The 21,525-nt window shown below is 38.9% G+C and overlaps 1 protein-coding gene and 1 non-coding gene across 18 annotated transcripts in view; one reads left to right on the top strand and one right to left on the bottom strand.

The window, feature by feature from the left end:
* Positions 1 to 1,079: 1,079 nt before the first annotated feature.
* On the bottom strand, positions 1,080 to 1,152 carry TRNAK-UUU (transfer RNA lysine (anticodon UUU)). The gene has a single exon. It is a non-coding gene; the product is annotated as a tRNA-Lys (tRNA).
* A 1,499-nt stretch (positions 1,153 to 2,651) lies between these two features.
* Positions 2,652 to 21,525, top strand: part of SUPT20H (SPT20 homolog, SAGA complex component) — a 53,012-nt gene continuing 34,138 nt past the window's right edge. For 8 of the 17 annotated variants that reach the window (XM_020967889.2, XM_020967897.2, XM_020967899.2 and 5 more), the window contains exons 1-6: positions 8,936 to 9,025; positions 11,549 to 11,649; positions 16,812 to 16,847; positions 18,682 to 18,740; positions 18,835 to 18,901; positions 20,465 to 20,594. In XM_020967889.2, the coding sequence (XP_020823548.1) occupies positions 11,647 to 11,649; positions 16,812 to 16,847; positions 18,682 to 18,740; positions 18,835 to 18,901; positions 20,465 to 20,594 (295 nt within the window). In that variant the 5' untranslated portion in view covers positions 8,936 to 9,025; positions 11,549 to 11,646. Of the gene's footprint in view, positions 2,738 to 8,935; positions 9,026 to 9,763; positions 10,037 to 11,548; positions 11,650 to 16,811; positions 16,848 to 18,681; positions 18,741 to 18,834; positions 18,902 to 20,464; positions 20,595 to 21,525 lie in introns of those variants that run through there. The other 9 variants (XM_020967895.2, XM_020967907.2, XM_020967908.2 and 6 more) reach the window with 6 other exon arrangements.

Raw genomic sequence — 21,525 nt, forward strand, 5'->3', positions numbered from 1 at the left:
AAGACAATGGCTGTGTGACCTTGGGCAAGTCACCTATTTGTAAAGCATTTAGCACAATGCCTGGCACATAGTCAGTGCTTTATGATGTTTATTCCCTTCTCCTTCTCTACCTCTGTGCCTGCTATATCTTCAAAGTAAATACTCCTTTGTTAAAGTTAGTAGATGTAAACAGCTGGAATGTAATTGGGGTGCTAGTCACCCAGGGCCAACAATAGGAAATACACCAGAATGGGTCCTTAAGTCATTAACATTAGAGAAAGACACCCTCTAATCCCTCAGAAGTATCTGGAGAACCCCAAGGGGGAGAGGTTGCCAGCCTTGCTCTCATGCTGAGACCAAAGCAATCACTACATTTATGAAGATGTCTGCCTACAAAGAGCAGATAAAAGTCTAAGAGAATAATAAAAGAATACGTTTCTCAGTCTTACAAACTTTTCTGTAATAGTTTTAGCAATATATTAACACTTTTCCAATGGGTGGATTAGCTCTCTCGCTTCCCTGAGGTAAATTTTATGATGCATCCTCATCCTATTCCTCCTTCTCCTCCTATTTTTCCTCCTCCTCCTCCTTATCATCATCATCATCACATAGAGCACTGTCCCTGGAATCAAGAAGACCTGAGTTCAAATACGGCCTCAGATACTGACTAGTTGAGTGACCCTGGGAAAGTCACTTAACCTCTGTTTGCTCCACTTTCCTCATCTATAAAATGGGAATAATAATAGCACCTATCTCCCAGGGTTGCTGTGAGGATCAAATGAAAACAGAACTGTAAAACACCCCACAGTTTAGCAGATAGTAAGTGCTATGTAAATGTTAAGAATTATTAATAATAATAATAATAATTAAATAGTATTAGTAATAATAATAACTACCATTGATACATGGTATCCCAAAAGTCTTAGTGCCATTTTGATTTTGGGGGGGGGGGTTTGCTTGGCAATGAGGTTAAGTGACTTACCCAGATGGTAATTGTCAAGTGTCTGAGGGGAGATTTGAACTCAGGTCTGCCTGACTCCAGGGCCACTGCTCTATCTACCGTACTACCTTAAAGTATCTTTTACTTGCAATAAGGGGTTTGCCCAAACAGGGATTTGAACCCTGGACCCTCAGATTAAAAGTCTGATGCTCTACCAACTGAGCTATACAGGCCCACATTTTAAGCTACTAAAGCTTAAAGTTTGCAACGCAGTTTACAGATCATTTGATCCTATTTGGTTTGTGTGATGATAAAGAGATAATAGCAATTTTGATATAATTTCACCTAAAGAATTGTCCCTACATCTCGTAAGAAGTATTTGCTCCTTAGAAAATCATTCAATCTTCTTTATTATTATTATTATTATTTTTTAGGCAATTGGGGTTAAGTGACTTGCCCAGGGTCACACAGCTAGTAAGTGTCAAGTGTTTGGTCTGAGGCCAGATTTGAACTCAGGTCCTCCTGACTTCAGGGCCAATGCTCTAGTCACTGTGCCACCTAGCTGCCCCAATTCAATCTTTTTGTAATACATACGAGATAAAGAATGTTTTACTCTAAATAAGATTTAAAATACTCTTTGAAAAAAAAACCTCTATTATCTCTAGAAGTGCTAAAATTTTAATTAAGTTTCTTAATCCTGTCTACACAGGCATATTTTCTAAGTCTTATCCTTAAAGACTAAAAAGAGGCACGCATATGGTAGTTTGCGCTGGCAAAACTCATCCCCTACGATGAGACAAAATGTAAATACTACACAGTAAAACAATGTGCCAAGCCTAAAAGAGGAAGCCAAAGAGAGTAAGACTAGCCTAGAAAATAGATTAATTTCCCATACAGGCAATGGCAAAAGTTCAAAACTCTATACAAAAGATATCCTTTATCTGATGTTCACCCTGAAAAGTAACCACATATGTCCATTTTTTTCCAGTTTTAAGTACAAGGACATTTAGCTTATTGAATTACCATTAGAATAACAGAGCACATGGGAAAAGCTCTAAGTCTATTTTAAACAACTTATTATTCCTAGTTTTCAAAGTATTTTTCAGTAACATATGACAAATCTTAAATACCAATACTTATTTTTCTAAAATTATACTTGGTAATTGAAGTCGTTTGCAATCTGTCTCTAGCCTATATTTCCTGGCTGATTACACATGATTACATCTCTTTCATGCATTCCACATTCCATCCAAACTGGACTTGATGCTTCCCATACAATAGTGGGTTTTCAGACTTTTCGGGTTCAAGATCCTTTAATTTTTTAATTAGAATTTTATTTATTTTCTCAAATATTTATCAATTACATTTTCATATGATTTTAAAACATTATTTATTTATTCTTAACATTTTAAAAAATTGTCTTTTATGTAAATATGAGTTTGGCATTTAGGTTATATGGCCAGCTCATTTGAGTTGCACTCTCTGTAGTAGAGTTTGAATGCTTGGCAGTTCAGCTGAAGAAAAGACCTCAGCATCTGGTACCTTATCTTGCCAGGTAATCTTCAGAATCTTCCCAAGACAAATGAAATGGAAGCAATTCCATTTCCTGGCATGGTGCTGGTATACTCTCCAGGTTTCACAGGCATATAACAATGAAGTCAGCACAAGAGCTCTGTAGACCTTCAGTGTGGCAATTAGTTTAATACCTCCTCCCTTTCACACTTTCTTTCAGAGCCTCCCAAACACTGAGCTAGCTCTGACAATTTGGGTATTAACTTCATCATCTGTGTGGACATCCCTGGAAAGTATGCTGCCAAAGTAAGTGAACTTATTCACGATATTAAAAATGTCTCCATTTGCTATCACCGATGGTTCCACAAATGGAGGGTATGGTGATGGCTAGTGGAGAACCTCTGTTTTCTTGGTGTTGATTGTCAGGCCAAAATTAGCACAAACAGTAGAGAATCAATCTATATTCTATTGTATCTCAGCATCAGAGGCTGCATTGAGTGCACAATCATCTTCAAACCAACTCTCCCTCCACTTTAGTCGACCTGACCAAGGACTTTAATACTGTCAGTCATGAGGACTTGTAGAAGATCATGGTGAAATTTGGTTTGCCTGGAGAAGTTCATCAGTATTGTATACCAGTTTAATGATGGTATGTTTGCATGAGTTCTGGATAAAGGATGATGCTTTTTTACTTTCCCAGTCACAAATAAGAGTAAGTAAGAGCTAGGTGCTTGTTCCCATGCTTTTTTGCATGATACTTTCTTTGATGTTGTCAGAACAAAAACAGCATCCAGGTCAGCAACTGCATTGATGGTAAACTATTTAACTTGTAAAGGCTACAAGCCAAGATTAAAGTGCAGGGAGAGTTGGGAAGCAACCTTTTTTCATTTTGCTTTTTAAAACAACCATTACATAGTCAGAGAACTAGGAAAAGTTGGGTTTGTTTTTGTTTTTGTTTTTGTTTTAGACAAGAAAGATATCATTGATTGCCCTAAGAAAGATCAATTTCAGTAGAATGATTGAGATGGAAGTCAATGGAGTGAATGAGTGGTGAGGCAGTGCAGGCAGGGAATATAGACTACTCTTTCTAGAATTTGGTTGTCAAGGGAAAAAGAGAGATGTCAGATATAGGACTTTTTTCTAGGCCTTTTTGACTCAATGGCCTGTACTCCATGTCATCCTGCTTCTTCTCTATGGCTGACATTGTGGAACTGAAATATATAGCCAAAAGAGAGAGTGTAAAGAAAAGGAAAAGGACAGATTCTTGAGAAACATCATCATTAAAGGGTCAGTAAGAAGATGAAAATCCAATGAAGAGAAGAAAAGTTGCTATTAGAAAGACAGAATCCTAGGGAAGGTTAGGTATCAAGTAGAAGCAATCGGTTAATTTTATCAGAAACTTCAGAGAGATCAAAGAGAATAAGGACTAAAAACAGATGTTAGATTTGGCCACTAGGAATTCCACAATGACCTTTAAGAAAGCAGTTTCAGTAGAGTGGTGGAATAGCAAGCAAAATACTGGGTAATGAGTAAGTAGAGGTATTTGATATAGACAATTTTTTCAAGTTTAGCATTGAAGGCCTATTCTAGCTCCAACAACTGTCAGCTGGTCCATTTCATAGATACAAGACACCACCACCAACGCACTGAACAAAAATCTCTAAGTGAATACTAACCTTGCTATACTTATAGCATGCTTTAGCATCTAGATACTGGTTCAACAATCAATTGAAATTTGGAATCAATTCTGAGTCATAGGAGACACTGGAACAGAACAGTCCAGCATCAAAGAAGGTGCTGTACTCTTATAAGCAAAGCAGAATTGCAGTAGTTCAAAAGAAATGTGTGATGTGCAAATGTAGAGACTACACTCCAGATGTTCATATTGACTATTTGTCCCCGCCCTATGGTAGAGCCTTCGAAGCTTGTATTTGTCTGATCAACCATAGTTGGACACACTGTACCTTGACCTCAACATAGTGATGCCATTTTGGTCCTGGAGAACCGAAGAACAACAGCCTGCCAACTGGCTCAACAGAGTTAAAAGTTCGGTCAGAAATTCTGGTAATGAACAAACATAATGGCACCTTGCTTTCCCCACCCCAATCAGTGCTCAAAAATGCCTGGGAAGTGAGGAAATCTGTGACATTCAGAGATGGGACTTTTACAAAACAGGAGAAAGTTGGGACTCTAACTTTGGAGCTCTTATCCAATGCAGTCTCCTCTCTCTCCCTTTCCCCTACACATACCCACAAATCTGATAAACTCTTGGAGATCTGTTGCAGTTCTCATCTCAGCCTTCCCCAGGATTCAGTCAGGTATAAAGAATATGCTTCAGTAATTCTCATTTAGACTTGGAGGTAAACAGTCTTTGACTAATTAATCCTGGCCCTATCATACAGTGGATGTCTCAGAAAAATGTTGTTAACAGAAGTAATAAGGCACTCTGTGATAATGGGGTAGTGGTGTTTTTGTTGTTGTTAAGTCACTTCAGTCTTGTTCATGACCTCATTTGGGTTTTAGGGGCTGGGGGGGGTTCCGTTTTGTTTTTAGCAAAAATACTGGAATGGTTTGCCATTTCCTTCTTATTTTACAGATGAAGAAACTGAGGCAAACAGGATTAAGTGACTTGCCCAGAGTCACACAGCTAATAAGTGTTTGAGGCCAGATCTGAGCTCACAAAGATGAGTCTTCCTGACTCAAGGCCAGCACTCTATCCACTGCACCTAGTTCCTAATACAATGAAGTGTTAAACTAACTTTAAAACCCATCTATGCCTTTCATTTCCTTACAAAGTATAAAAAATATTTTTCCAGTTGAATTGAAAAGGAAGCTTGGGATTGGCTAGCTGGAAATCAGCCATGCCCTAGGAGGCTAAGACTATCAGTCCTGAATGAAATGAATGAATGAAAAAGCATTTACTTACTATGTGTCAGGCACTGTACTAAGCCATGGAAATACAAATTGAAAAATGAGATAGTCCCTGTTCTCAAACTTCTTACACTCTAATTAGAGGACACAACACAAAAGAAACTTACTCCCTGAGTCCTCCTCCGTCCAGTGACACTTGTTGGAGGCTGTTCCACCAACAAAACACTCAATCCCTCAGCTCTGAGCATTTTCTCTGACTATCACCCATGGCTGGGAGGCCATCTTAAGTCTTCCTGATCTATATCTTGCCACTGACTCAGATGGCTTCTGAGAAGAAAGTAAGGCTGGTGACTCTGTACAGCTCTCCCTCATTCAAATCCAATCCACTTGCAAGTCATGGCATCACCTTCCTGATGTCATAATCCTCTTAAAGAATGAAGGACAAACAACACCCATGCCTGGAACACTCTCCCTCCTTCACTTGGACTGCTGATTTCCCTGGCTTTCTTCAAGTCCCAAATAAATCACTTTTTTTTTACTAGAAGCCCTTCTTAATTCTAGTGTCTTTCCTCTACTAATTAATTCCTATTTATCTTATATTTAGCTTGATTTGTATAGCTCTTTTTTGCATTAGATTGTGAGCTCCTTGAGGGCAGGGACTGGCTTTTGTTATCCAAAGTGTTTCGCACAGTGCCTGGCACATAGTAGGAGTTTAACAAATCAATGGATTGCTTTGATCCTCATATGACCAAAAAAAAAATTACAAATGAAGTGGGAGAGATCAAGATGATCTGTAACTTCCCTTCTAGCTCTACCAATTTATAACTCTTTGTAAATTCTGGATGTATGAGTTAACAATAGTAAGAATAAATATATCATTTCATACCATAGCTTAGCTCGCTATCCCCTCAGCTTTCCTTTTTTTTTGGGGGGGGTTAGGCAATTGGGGTTTAGTGACTCGCCCAGGGTCACAGAGTTAGTGTCAAGTATTTGGTCTGAGGCCACATTTGAACTCAGGTCCTCCTAACTTCACAGCGAGTGCTCTATCCACTGCTCCACCTAGCTGCCCCTCCCCTCAGCTTTCAAGGGTTATAAAGTATAGAGTAAAGGCCTACAAAATGGTGGCTGTGGAGCTCTACCTACTCCTTACAATTCTGAGGGTCTTTTACCTAAATAAAGCAATGAGGTGTCAACTCATCTCATTTATGTGGCTTGACATAAAAGCTAGCCGTTATAGTTTGCTCTGCTGAAACCATCAGTTCTAGCTGCTTCCTGCAAGAAATCTCTCTCCTCTTGCTAGCTCCAATGGAGTATCGGGAGAATTCCCATCATATTCCAGCCCTGGCTGGGCTTTCAAATGTTCTCAAGTTGTAATCTTTCTTCTGATCATAAAGAGCAGAAGGAAAAATCTCTTCTCTTCCTAGTTTACTTAATACTTTACCCTTACCTTGCAAAACAGTTCAACAGATCCATTTAGGCATCTACTTTTGCAAAGCACTGTGCTAAGCTGAGATAGTATATAAAAAACAAACACATACATAAAAAACCCAACCCCTTGAGGATCTCATTTTCTACTGGGGAAAGGGTATAACATCTAAACAGATAAGTAAATGTAACATAATTTGAGGAAGGCAAGAACACTAGGGATAGGACGACCAGGATAGGCTTTGCATAGGTCGTACCTGAGCAGAGCCTTGAAGAAAGTTATGGATTCTAAGAGGCAAAAATGAAGTGTTCCAGGCTAGCCTATGCAAAGGCAAGTAGAAAAGATGGGATGCTGAGCTAGAGGAATAGCTAGGACAACTAAGAGTCCATGAAGGGAGAAATATGAAACACCAGGCAGAGAAACTGGCATGTTGTCTAAGCACATAGGTGGTACAGTGCATAGAAGAGAATTCTGCTTCAGACAATTATTATTTAGTAGAGTCTGACCCTTTGTGACCCCTTTTGTGGTTTTCTTGGCAAAGCTTCTGGGGTGGTTATAACCCCTTTCCTTCTCCAGCTCATTTTACAGAGGAGGACACTAAGGTAAACAGGATTAAGTAACTTAACTTGCCTAGGTCACAACAGCTGTTAAATGTCTGAGATTGGATTTGAACTCAAACCCAACATTCTATCCACTGGGCCACCTACATGCCCCACTTCAGATAGCTACTAGCTGTGTAATCTTGGGCAAATTAATTAACTTGTCTTCCTCTGTTCTGCATCTGTAAAATGAAGATAATAAAAGCACCTAACTGCTAGGGTTGTATCAAATGAGATGTTTTATTTGTAAAAAGTGCTTAGCATAATGCCCGGCACATAATAAGCACTATATAAATGAGGGCTATCATCATCATCATCATCATCATCATCATCATCATTGTCATCATTATCCTTGGTTCAAGATTCCCCCTCTGACTCCTACAATGTGTATGACCTGTCACTTATCTGGGCCTCATTTTCCTCATCTGTAATATAAGGGTTAGGCTACATTACCTCCGAGGCATGACATGATCTTTCTCTTGAACTCTCAAGATGCACATCTGAAGAAGTCCCAAGATAACTCAACTTCCCTTCCAGCTCTAACAACGTATAAAACTTTGAAAATTGAAGACACATAGATAAAGAATAGACAAAGTACATCACAGTTTAGTTTTCTGCTATGGTAAAATCAGGTACATAGAACTCCCTGAAAGATCTGATTTTACCGGTGTAAATGACATGAGGCCTTACTGTCTGCTTTGCTGCTGCATCCTAAGAAATCTTCCAAATGTGTTGTTCCCCTCCTCCCTGCTTTAGAAGATGAGCTCCTCGAGTTCCGTGATTGTTTTTCTATCTGTATTCCCAGAACTTAGCACAGTGCTTTGCATATGGTAAGCACTTACTTAACAAATGCTTCATTCACTCATTCATTCATTCATTCATTCATTCATTCATTCAATTATTGGCGAAACTTGGCAAGTGTTTGCTAAGGCAGCTAGGTGGTGCAGTGGATTTAGATAGACTTGGAGCCTGGAAGACCCGAATTTGAATTCCACCTGAACAGCTCTGGGGTGTCCCTTATCCTGTCAGCCTCAGTTTCCTCTAGTAAACTCTACTACGGTTCTGCTACTTTGAAATGCAAGCTTCAAGGTGGAGCGCTCTTAGGAAATGTCTGGGGGAGGCTTTACTTAAACTTGATGGAATCAGGGCGGCAAAGGTGTGACCAGGTAGCTTCTTTTTAACTACTCAGGTCGGGTCAGAAATGGATTGACCGGTAAGTCAAGCGACCCAGAGCGAGCTGGATGTGGGCACGGCGCTGGGTTGAGGCGGGGGACGGCCGCGCGCCCCTGAGGGCCCCGGGGAGTAGCAGAGGCCAAAGCCGAGGGCGCCCCGCAGCTGCAGAACCGGCCTCAGGCCTCCCGACTCTCCGGCGTTCCCCTCCCGCACTCAGGCCCCCAGGCCGGGGCCCGCCCCCGGCTCCTCCCCTTCCGTCGCCGCCGCCGCCGCCGCCGCCGTGAAGGAGCCCATTGGGGCCCGGACGAATCGGAAGCGCCTAAACCGGAACAGGCCGCCGGCCAGGCAGGCGGCGGGTAGGGAGGCGGGGCGGAGGGGGAGGAGCTGAGTGCGTTCGGCGGGGCCGGGCAGGGCTGGGCCGGGGGAGCCACCGGCTCACTCGCTGTGTGGAGCGTCCTGCCGAGGCCTGAGCTGGCGGCGCCGTCATGAGGCCAAGCGCCCCAGCCCCCGCCGCCGCAGGGGCAGGTAGGGAGCGGGCGGGCAGGAGGCGGAGGGTGTGGCGGACGGGCCCGGCGCGCCTGCGGCCACTCGCTGGCACTCGGGGCGGCCATCATCTCCGCAGGGTCCCGAGGCGCCTGCGTGAGGGGGGGCATGAAGGGGGGCAGCCATCTCCACTCCCTCCCCCTGACCCCCGGCGAGCGTGGGGGCGGGGGCGGAGGCGAGTTGGGGTCGCGAGGTCCCCGCCTCGTCTCGGCGTCCACTGGGGAGCGTGGGTCCCCCGCCCCGGCCTCCCGCCGGGGCTGGTCTCCGGCGCAGCTTCCCGGTTACAGGTATTTTCCGGAGACCTGGCACGGATTTTGTACCCGGCGGTGACCTGGCTTCTTCCGTCCGCCTGCCCCGGGGCCTAAGGGGAGAGTTTGTTTGATGGTCACTTGTGCTGTACTTGAGTGTGAAGTGATTTGGGCAACGCAGGGGGTCCACCCCCAAGTCTGTAAGGGGGGGCCTCTTCCAAAGACACTTAGGAACGTGGATCCTCGTACTGGAAGGGACCTCCGAGGCTGTCTAGGCCCTACAGATTAGGAACCTCAGGCCCCTGAAGGTTGTGACTTGTCCGTGAGCACACTAGCAGAAAGCATCCGCCTTGGGATGTGCACCTGTGTCCTCTGACTGTAGAATCAGTGGCTTTACCCACTCATCTACTACTTGGAAACGATTTGGCCTCGACGCTTACCTTAGGTGAATTATGTATGAGTAATCTCAGTGAACTGCCCAAGTAGTACGAACTAGAACAGAGACGGCATCATAAATGCTAGTTAACATCTCAACCCAGTCAGTTGCCTAAGGGAGCCTTTTCTATTATTTTTCTTGTATATGCAATTTTACTGAAAGTCATAGGTGAGAATTCTCTTGCAAGGTTTTCCAAATTAGGATGAGTAACAAAGTACCACCTTGAGTAAGCATGAAACAAAACAAATTGGGCGTCGGATGACATAAGAACAAAGGAATCTAGTGACGCATCACTGGACTGCCAGGAGGGTAATTAATTAAATTTGTTGCTTGACCACCAAATTAGATAGATAAGAAGAGATGAGGATTAGGTGCTTTTGATAAATAAAGTGATATCAACCTGCGTAGTTATATCACTAAGTGATTTTTAAAGTTCTTAGTTTCTTTCAAGTTGAACTTTAAAGTAATCAATTTTGTCTGTATTTAAAATTAAATTCAGTCAGTCACAAGCTTTTGACTCTGTGGTCAGCCTCTCATCCTACCTGTATTTAATTTGTACGTTGGTTAAATCATAGGATTAAAAAGTTCCATTTTCAGGCTTTCCCAGGACCACTAATTAGCTATGTGGCAGAAAATTATAACACTTGAGTTTAGAGTCAGAAGACCAGTGTTTTTGAATCCTGGTTATGCTCTATTTAGCACCTCAAGTTATCGCCTCAGTTTCTTCATCTTTAAAATCAATAGACAAGTATTTATTAAGCACATACTACTATGTGCCTCCAACATACCTTTGGGAGCTGTTATGAGGATCAAATGAAGTGATAATTTCCTACATTGCTTAGCACAGTGCCTGGCACATAGTAGGCGCATGATAAATGCTCAGGGCCCCCCCCATATACTAATGCTGCCAATACAGTTAAAATAATTCTCCTTGACAGATTTACATCCCATTGTAAATAAAGAGGTGTCTTCTTTTGAGGTTCCTTCTAACTCTAAACCCAGAGTCACAGATTGTACCCTTTGCTCAGTAAACTAACTGCACACTAGTGGTCACATGGAGCCAAGATAAAAATTTGTGTGGATTAATAATTAACATATAGCTCTTTAAAGTTTACTCTCATTTACTGTACATAAGAACCCTGTGAGGTAGGTGCTATTACTATCACCGTTTTATAGATGGGAAAACGAGCCAAAAGAGGTTAAGTCTTGTGAATTTTTTAGGGTCACAAAGCTAGTAAGTAAATAAAATTTGAACTCAGGTCATAGATCCTAGGTCCAGGGTACTACCACTGTGAAACCTAGCTGCCACAGGGGAGTAGCAAAATACCTCCCCCTTGTTTCGAGGGACGGAAAGGTGGGAGGGGGAGATTTTATACTAAAAGTTCTTTGAAATTGATAGAATTTTTCAACTTGCTTTGCATAAAAGTGTTTAATGAACATTGAAACTGATATATAAGGGAATAAATAGCCCATAAGAGATTATGAAAAAAGTTTACTTCTTTGAGAATAGAAGGTAATGTTTAATCGCTTCAATTATATTCTTCCAGAGAATAAAGTGTTTGGAAACTATGAGTATTTGATGATACAATATGCAAACTAAATGTCTCCCCAGCATGTTAATTTTGCTTTTCAGAAATGATTTAAAGATTTTGTATGGAAGTTCTAGAAAGTGCTTTTTTAATATTCATACAGTATGCTTAAAACTATGAAGATGATTGTCACAAAGAATTTGCAGAGTTAGCCACTTGAATACTTTTTGTTTCACTTGCTTGACCATCTTATCTTCATAAAGTTTTTTGTTGTGTTTTTTTTTAACTTCAGCAGTACTTTGAAATTGATCTTGGACGTGATTGTCACCACACTTCATCAACGCACATAAATAATTTTCTCCTCCTTTTGGATAATTTTTTTATACTACAATGGTAAGTTTCATCTTTTGAGGTAAGGGGCCTGGACTGGTGATTTTACTGGTTTAGGGAACCCCTCTGTAAAGAAATTTCCTCTTCTAGACAGATCAGCAGCTATTTAGCAATTTAGAGTCCCAGAGGTTTGCCTGGGGAACCAAGAGGTTAAATGACTTGTCTAGAGTCATAGAGCCATTCTGTTTCATAGGTTTGGACTTAAGCCCAAGCATTCAGATACAGAGACCAGGTTTTTGTTCACAACTCAAATGTTTCTCAAAGTGAATTTTGAGGCAGCTAGATGACACAGGAAATTGGGCACTGGACCTGAGTCAGGAAGACCTAAGTTCAAATCTTACCTCAAGATGTACCTGTTGAATGCTGGGCAAGCCATTTAACCTATTTGTCTATGAAATAGAGATAATAATAGCATTTACTTTGTTGTGAGGATAAAATCAAGTCAGTAAACATTTATTAAGTGACTGCTGTGTGCCAGATACTGTACTAATCACTGGGGATAGAAAAAGAGTCAAAAAACAATCTCTTCCTCAAAGGAGCTTACAAGGGGAGACACAGCAAGCAAACAGATATGTACAGACAAGCTATATACAGGATAAATAGGAAATAACTAAAAGAGGGAAGGCACTAAAATTAAGTTGGGAAAGGTTGGGAAATTAAAATTAAGTTGGGAATTAAAATTAGGTTGGGAATGACTTTCTGAACAAGGTAAACTTTTAGTTGTGACTTCAAGGAAGGCAGAGATGAGGAGAAAGAGAGTTCCAGGCGTGGAGGACAGTCAGAGAAAATGCCCAGAGCTGAGATGAAGTGGCTTGTTCATAGAAGAAGCAGGAGACCAGTGTCAGTAAGTTGTAAGAAGACTGGAAAAGTAGGAAAGGGCTAGATTATGAAGGGTTTTGAATGCCAAACAGCATTTTTCATTTGATCCTGGAGATGATAGGAAGCTACTGGCATTTATGGCAGGGAGTGTGGGGGGAGTTAACCTGATCAGACCTGAGTTTTAGGACAATCATTTTCATGGCTGAATGGAGGATAGATTGGAGTGGAGAGAAACTTGGAGATGGCAGACCCATCAGTAGGCTGTCACAATAATGAAGACATGAGGGGGATAAGGGCCTGCACTAAAGGGGTGACATTGTTGGAGAGAGAGGGGCTGTTAAATGTTGCAAAGGTGAAATCAACAGGCCTTGGCAACAGATTGGATATGGGAGGGGGAGAGATAGTGAGGAATGCAGGATGACTATTAGTTGTGAGCCTGAGGGACTGGAAGGAGAGTCTTGCTCTCTACACTAATAGGGAAGCTAGAAATGGGGGTAGAGTTTAGAGGGAAAGATAATAAGTTCCATTTGGGATATAATGAGTTTAGGATGTCTAATGGACATCCAAGTTCAAGATATCTAAGAGGAATTTGCAGTTTGGGACAGGATAGGTAGATTTTCAAATCATCGGCGTAGAGATGGTAATTAAATCCGTGGTAGCTGATGGGATTGCCAGGTAAAGTAGCATAGAAGGAAAGGAGAAGAGGACCCAGGACAGAATCTCTAGGAATACCTATGGTTAGAGAGCATGATCTGGAGAAGGATCTAGCAAAGGAGACTGAGAAGGGCATGTCAGATAGGTAGGAGGAGAACCAGGAGAGAGTGGTGTCTTGAAAACCTAGAGAAAAAGTATCAAAGAGAAAAGGGTGATCAGCAGTTTCAGAGAGGTGGAAAAGAATGAGGATTGAGAAAAGGCCAGTGGATTTGACAAGTAAGATTGTTGGTAGCTTTGGAGAGAGCAGTGTTGGTGGAATGATGAGATTGGAATTTGGATTGTAATGCTTGGTCAAGAAGTGAATGAGAGAAGAGAAATCAGAAGTGTCTATTGGCAACAGGCCTTTTCAAGGAGGTTGCCCACAAAGGGCAGAAGAGATACAGGATTATAGCAGAGATGAAAGAATCAAGTTCGGGATTTTTGAAAATGAGAGAGACATAGGCAAGTTTGTAGGCAGTAGGGAATGATCCAGTAGAGAGGGAGAGATTGAAGGTAAGTGATAGAGTGTGGTTGACAGAGGGTTAATCTTTTGGAGGAGACAAGATGGAATGGGATCACTGCAGTTGGAAAAGGGAGCTTTGGTAAGGAGTAAGGCTACCTCATTATGTGAGAAAAGGGTTAAGGAGGAGTTAGTGGCAGAAGTCATCTTATTTGGGGGGAGTAAAATGGAGAAGAGGGAGCTCTTGGAGAATGACCTCAATTTAATTTTGGAGGGGAGGGTTTGAGTAAAGTGTGAGGCAGAGTTCTCAGCTGAGGGGAAGCAGGGTTGGGGGGAGCCATGAGAAGTTTGGGAAGATAGGAAAACTGATATTTATAAAGTACTTCACAAACCTTAAAGCACTTTATAGAAATGTTAGCTATTCTTATCTTAAGGTAGAGGCAGTTAAATGGCTCAGTGGATAGGGCGCTGGGCCTGGAATCAGGAAGACCTGAGCTCACACGTAGCCTCAGACCCTCACTAGCTGTATGACCCTGGGCAAGTCTCTTAACCTGTTTGCCTTAATCCACTAGAGAAGGAAATGACAAACCATTCCTGTGTTTTTGCCAAGACAATCCTCTACAGGGTCACACAGAGTCAGACATGACTGAACAACCAAACAACAATTATCTTTTTTTTCTTTTCTTTCTTTTTTTTTTTTTTTGGTGAAACAGCTGGGGTTAAGTGACTTGCCCAGGTCACACAGCTAGTAAGTGTCAAGTGTCTGAAGTGTCTGAGGCCGGATTTGAGCTCAGGTCCTCCTGACTCCCAAGGCCAGAGCTCTATTCACTGTGCCACCTAGCTGCCCCTAAACAACAATTATCTTAAGGTGTCTTAAAATGTATGTTCTCTGTGAGCATGGCAGCAAGTTTTTTGTGATATAAAAGAAGTTCCATCAAAGTACATGTCAAAGTGCTTTTGGAATAATCTAGTTGGAAAGTACTTTAGTAATCACATGCAAGTTTTCTACCTCATGATTAACGTATCTATATTATGTTCTGAGATCTTTAGCATATACTAAAAAGTTAAGCATTTACTTCTTATACATATCAGGAATAGAAAAGTTTCAAGTCACATATATTCTTTCATTTCCATTAACCTGAACCCATTGTTTAACCTGATGCATTTCTGCTTCTGCTCTTAGCACTCATACTTAAACAGTAGTTGACCTTTTTTGGAAGTAAGTTCCCATTGTACACTCTTCAAAGGCAAGGAACCCAAACATAAGAAACATTAAGAAATATATTTTGATGGGTCAACTGATCACCTCACTAGCTGCATTGGGAACTCACTCGATAGACATTCACATTTCCTAATTAAAAACTTTCTAAAGACTGTTGAAAAAGTGGGAAAAAAAATTAAACTGTTCAAACATGTAACAGCATTAACCATTTCACTCCAGTTAAAGTTAAAATGTGAAGGAAGATACAAATACGTACTGCACCTGCTTACATTTCACTGGGTAGATTTGCTTTTTTGCCCTAACAGTTGATGTCATATGTAATACAAGATTCTTCAAAAGATCGTATTAAGCTAGGCTAAAGTCTTTGTTTCATATATTGGAACCTAGGTTCATAAATTTTTACATATGAAGTTGTATTTGAATTTTGCAGCCAAAAGTATTAGAGCAGAGCATAGTAATAATCAACCTTCACAAAGTTCTTTAAGGAACACAAAGCATGAGGTAGCATCATCTTATGTAAGCAGCATTATCTCCATTTTTTACAGATAAGGAAACTGAGGCCTAGAAATAAAGTAGTTTGTCCTTGGTCACGCAGCTAGCTATTCAGTATTAGAGTGGAGAAAACTCAAGTTTTCTCCCTGAAATGGGAAAAGTTTCAGTGACAGCATGCTTACTTATTAAGCATTTGTACTTTAGGTGGCTCTGTGGATGGAGTGCTGGCTCTGGAATCAGGAAGACCTGAGTTCAAATTAGCTTCAGACATTTAATAGATGTGTGACCCTGGGCAAGTCAGTTAATCTGTTTGCCTTAATCCACTGGAGAAGAAAATGGCAAATTTAATTTTTGACAAGAAAACCTCATGGACAGTACAGGCTCATGAAGAGTTGAATATGACTGAACAGTAACTTTTGGGGAAACTTAAAAAAATGTGATTATCATGTGAAGTTTTCTGTAGATAAAGACCTCAGTTCACATTCTTAATAAAATTACAGAGTTTCAGTAGGAGTTTTTACTCTTTGTAACAATTTTTTAAGTATAAAAACCTTGCATTTCAAAGTCATGTTGGCTTTCAGAATATATGAAATTTATTACAGTTAGTTGTTTGATAATTTGTACTCCTATGAACATTACTTTTTGGTTGTAACCCAAATTACAATGAAAAAAAAAACCTGCAGAATATCACAAGGGTTCAGAGACAGTGCATGGGTTTCCATAGAAGGGAGAATTTGATTTTGTCATAGAGGGAGGGTCAGTAGATATAGTAAAGTTTTGGGGGGGGTGTTTCCATGTAACTTTAGAGGATGTTACAATTATAAGGAAGATAATCTGGCTCATAAAAATTTTTTTAATGGAATTAGCACATATTTTAGCGTTTAGGAATGAGGTCTACAGACCTAAATTTGTAATTTGTTCTCTTTGTATATGAATTAAAGATTATTCTATTTTAAAATACTTTAGCTTCATCCATTACTGTGAAGCTGGAAAGAGAAAACATTTATGAGACTTTGTTAAGCCAGTTATGAAGACACAGATGTTTGTCTTCTCCCTCCTTTCTTGTATTCAAATGAAAGGTAACTCTGAAAAAATTTGGAGAGGTCATCAAATCAAATTCTGAAACAACAGCCTTAGGTGTTCATGATGACCAGGAAATATGTAACTTTGTGAGTAGTTTCTTTTATCCATGTTGGCATTCACTGACATATTTTTATTTATTCCTAGAACAGAGTGTGCTTTAAGATAAATTTGCAAGATTGAATAATATGTTTTTCATTGGACGTATTTTTGTCCATTTCTAACTAAGATAGGTATTTGAACTGGGTAAGGGTGGCGGTAAATTTAAGAGAATTCTTGGATCACTCCCCCAAAAAAAGGAATGAATGTGTTAGATTAAGCAGTCTTTCACTCAAATGCTTATTACATTGTTTATTATTAAAATAGTCACAAGCAAATTTTTTTCAAATCATTTTACAGCAGCAAGCTTTAGAATTAGCTTTGGATCGTGCAGAGGTAAGAAATAACTATTGAAATTTTGTTATTTAAATAATTTTGCTTCAGGTGACTATATTGGTTGGTTCATTTTCCTTTTTAAAAACAGCTTTTGTGGATGTATTTTGTTGTGTTTTACATCACTACACTTCCCGCCAAAATCCCTTTTCTTCCCCTTCTCAGACAGCCATCCCATAAAAATAAACATAACTGATCAATGCATCAAAAAAAAAGTCTGAAAACATGTGCAGTGTACACCACTTGTGTACTTCCTACCTCTCCAGCGAGGTGGAGTGAATGATACCTTATCACATCAGTTCTTGCAAGTCATCCTTGTTTTTTAATTTTGCAACATTCACTTTTGATTTTTTTTTTAATGATTACTCTTTTCATTTGCAGTGCTGTAGTCATATTTTTTCTTGGCTCTGCTTACTTCCCTCTGCATCAGTTCATGTAGATCTTTCCATGCTTCTCTGTCATCATCACATACAAAATTTCTTCCAGCGCAACAATATCTCATTACATTCAATTACCACAATTTGTTTAGCCATTTCCCAATCAATGGGCATCTATTTTGTTTCCAAATTTTTGCTGTCACTAAAAGTGCTGCTATATTTTGATGAATATGAAGACTTTTTAATTAGCCGTGGCCTCTTTGAGGTATAAGCCTAATAATGTAATCTCTGGGTGAGAGGGCATGGAACTTTAGTCACTTTACTTATATAATTCTAAATTGCTTTCCACAGTGGTCATACTGATTAGCAGTTTCACCAACAGTGCACTTGTATGCCTATCTTCCCACAGTCTCTTCAACGTTTACTATTCCTGTCTTTTGTTGTCCTTACCTATTTTCAAGGTGTGAGGTAATAGTTTTTTGATTTATATTTTATTAGTGTTTGGAGTATTCTTCCAAATGTTTGTTAATAGTTTGAATTCATCTTTGGAGAACCATTTGTTCAAATGCACTGTCCACTTAACTACTAGGTAATAGTGACTTGTGGTGGTGGTGGTGGTGGTGGTGGTGGTGGTGGTGTGTGTGTATGTATGTATGTAAAGCAATTAACAGATGTCAATAGATAGAAAGATATCTGTCCATTGTTTTTATATCTTGGATACCAAATCCTTTTCAGAAGAATTTACTACAAAGGCACATTATTTTTTTTGTGCAGAAGTTTTTTGTACAGTCAACACTATTTTAACTTGTACAGTTGCTTCTATCTGTTGTTTGGCTAAGAATGCATTTCTTACCCATAGCTGAGAGGTTTCTGTATGATCTATGTTGTAGTCATTTTCAAGTAGGTATTTTTTGGGGGGAAAACTTAGGATATAGTTAGAATGTAGATAATGATATAATTAAAGACCTGCTGTGGAAGGAAACTTTCAAACAAAGGAATTATTAAGACAGGTTTTACAACTGTTACAAGTCTTCTATTTCTTACTTGGGTTTTCTACTCATACTTTTTACATGGTAGGCCTCCACTGATTTGTTGAATTGAATTAAATAGCAATTGAATATCCTAATTTCTGAGTGAATAAATCATAAATATTCTAATGAAACTCAGGAAAGTTACGCAACTTCCCAGCAATGAGATAGATGGTAATTGGAAGTTGTGGAGTCTTTTTTACATCATATCATTATAAAATAATTTTGTTGCCAATTGCTCCTGTCATTTAAATGTTAATGACAGTATTGTACTGTAACAAAAAGGGTTTTTTTGTAAGGCATAATTTAACGTACATCAGAAATTTTCCCATACTTTTGTGGTAAATCACTGAGATGCATGTGTAATCTTACATAATTATTTCAGTTATAAAACAAAAGAAATCAGTGTTTTCATAGCCGCCTTTTTTTCAGTATGTCATTGAAAGTGCCCGTCAGAGACCTCCTAAACGGAAATATTTATCTAGTGGAAGGTGCGTACGCTTAAAAAATTTTTATAGTATAGTTTATTTAATATCAGATGTTTTATCATTGTCATAGTTACATTAATTTTATGATTTTTTTAAGGAAATCTGTATTTCAGAAGCTGTATGACTTATATATAGAAGAATGTGAGAAAGAACCTGAGATAAAGGTAAGTAGAATTTTTCTTCATTTGGCATTATACCTATTGAAGTGCAAGGGAAATAGTTAATTTGGAAGAGTAGGATTATACAGATAATGACCTTTTAATTTTTAACTTTCTTAGAAGGTACCCTTCCCTCTGAATGTAACATAGTATTTTCAAGGTAAATTTCAATACAGTTGTATAGGTTCTTTTAAGGACCTTATCATCCCGGCTTTAAGTACTTAGGGCTAATGACAAACATGAGAAAGATTGTATTTCTAGGAGTAAAGAAGCGTATAGCAGAAAATTAAGAACTAAAACCACAGGACTGAGGTGAGATAAAACTACCAAACCATTTCCTTAAGCTTCTTCACTGGAAGGTAGGTGACTCCTAAGGTGATTCCTGTGCATTTAGAAAATCCTTTTATGAATCCAAAGGTAAATTGGTAATTGATCATCATAAAAGTGAGCAGATGGTCAGAAAAATTAGCTTTAACTTTTTTAAAAAGTATAAAAAAAGATAAGAGAATTAAAATATAGGCACTAGAAGTAGCTAATCCAGCTAGTAGGTAATCTGCCTAGATCTGTTTGGAGCCACATTCCCTAAGCCTGTGCTTCTCAAGAAGGTATTTGTTCAACTCTCTTCCATGCTAGAAATTGTGTCTATGTTGCAGTGGGTTTGGTTTTGTTTTTTGTTAGTAGCATAGAAGTTAATAATGGGGTACTTATGTTTCCCAGAGGTTCTGCTAAAAACTTGAGATAGTTAAAACCAAGTATAATTTGTTCCTTTAAAATAAAAGTTTTTGTTTGTTTTTTTTTAATTTTCAGGATGTTAAAGTTCTTTATTCAAGAATGGCAGTATACCAAGAATGATAATTCTCCAGTGTATTTAGCTAAAAGTCTCACAGAAATTTGATAGTTGATCATTCTGTAGTTGAAAATAGTGTTTCTGATCATCTCAAACACATTTTTGACCTAGATTAATTCCTTTCCTAAGCATAAAAATCTAATAGAAATAATTTTGTTGGTTTTGTTCTTGAATATGTTCATTTTAATATAAAATACTGATGCCAATTTAAAATATCTCCTTCAGCAATTTTTTTAATGGGAATTTAGGAGTAATTTGATTCTCATTAACTTTGAAGGCTAAGAAAATTATACAAGATGTATAGAAAATCATCAGAACTAGCTAACTTCCTTCTAATTAATTCAAAAAAAATATTTTGTATTATCTTTTGCAATTTGAGGAAAGGAAAAAAAAACACCGGGCCAAAATCCCAGGATATTTTTCATATAATGAATTTCAGTAGAAAATAACAAAATTATTTGGATTTTAAAAAAAAATTATTCAGATGTATACTGACCCAAGTTCTCTTTGAAAAACATGTTGGTTTATTGACATGAAAAGTGTCCCTGAGTGCCTCTTTGCTTAAACTGTGCCTTATAGAGTTAGTTACTCTAGGAATTATATTTATTTAACTAATTGTTGAATGTTCCAGTAAGTAATCTTGGATTAATTTTTCCAGAAGAGTGACTTATGAATCAAATAGTTTTAATGATTATTTTCATGAGCTCTGTCTCCTTTTAAAGCAGAAGCTGAGACGAAATGTGAACTTGCTAGAGAAACTTGTTATGCAAGAAACACTCTCCTGTCTGGTAGTCAACCTATATCCAGGAAATGAGGGCTATTCTCTGATGCTCAGGGGAAAGAATGGTTCAGGTAAATACTGTATGCATGCATCACTTGGCTTTTAACTTTTGTTAAAAATATTCAGTCTTCTAGTTCAATATGACCTGTCACAACTTATGTTCTACTGGTGTAGTTTTTGAAAACCCAGGTACACCTCTACATTTTTAAGACTAGTAAAGGAATTTATATGAATTTAAGCATTTTAAAAATTTAAGTCATAGATTACATAATAAATTTTAGTGTGGTGAGTATTAAGGTTTGGGTTATTTTTTGAACATATGTAGGAATTCTGCCAAAAAGTTTTCATTTTATATTGGTTTCAAATTCCTTTTGTAGTTGTGATATAAAGAGAATTGTTGTAAGTGACCATTTTGTAGATGAAATACGAAGTCGTCAACATACTATAAGTTTTATTATGATGAAATTCAGGGAACTCTCAGCTCCTTTGTTTGGAATTTTCTTGTGTTTAATTCAGTAAGTGTTAAGTGCTCTTATGTAAGATATAGACCATAGTCCGAAGAAGCATAAAAGCCATTGAGATTATTGATTCTTTTTAACCAGTAGGTAGTTGCCTAGCATTTGTATTATGTTTTATATTAATAATTTTCTTGAACTGGTTTTGATTATGACAGAATTGATCTTGTACCTGTTGGTTAGATACTTCCTAAGAGATTTTATCCTTTTTTTCTTGCCCCATACTTTTGTGTAGTTTATCATTTATCCCTTGCTCTTTATTCTCGTTGCCACTATCCTAGTAGAGGAATTCATTACATTCTGTTCCACACCGCCCTACCCCTCCACTCCCTCTCCTCCTCTAATCCATTCATTATACTGGTTTAATTTTTCTTACCATCTAGTTGTGCCATTCTTCAGAAAAGTTCAGTAACTCCCTATGGCCTGCTAAGTAAATCCTTCTGCCTGCCTCCCTCCCAAAAACAACAACCACCACCACCTTCAAACT

The sequence above is a fragment of the Phascolarctos cinereus genome, unplaced genomic scaffold (assembly GCF_003287225.1).
Source record: "Phascolarctos cinereus isolate Bilbo 61053 unplaced genomic scaffold, phaCin_HiC Scaffold_726;HRSCAF=1367, whole genome shotgun sequence".
Classification (NCBI taxonomy): domain Eukaryota; kingdom Metazoa; phylum Chordata; class Mammalia; order Diprotodontia; family Phascolarctidae; genus Phascolarctos; species Phascolarctos cinereus.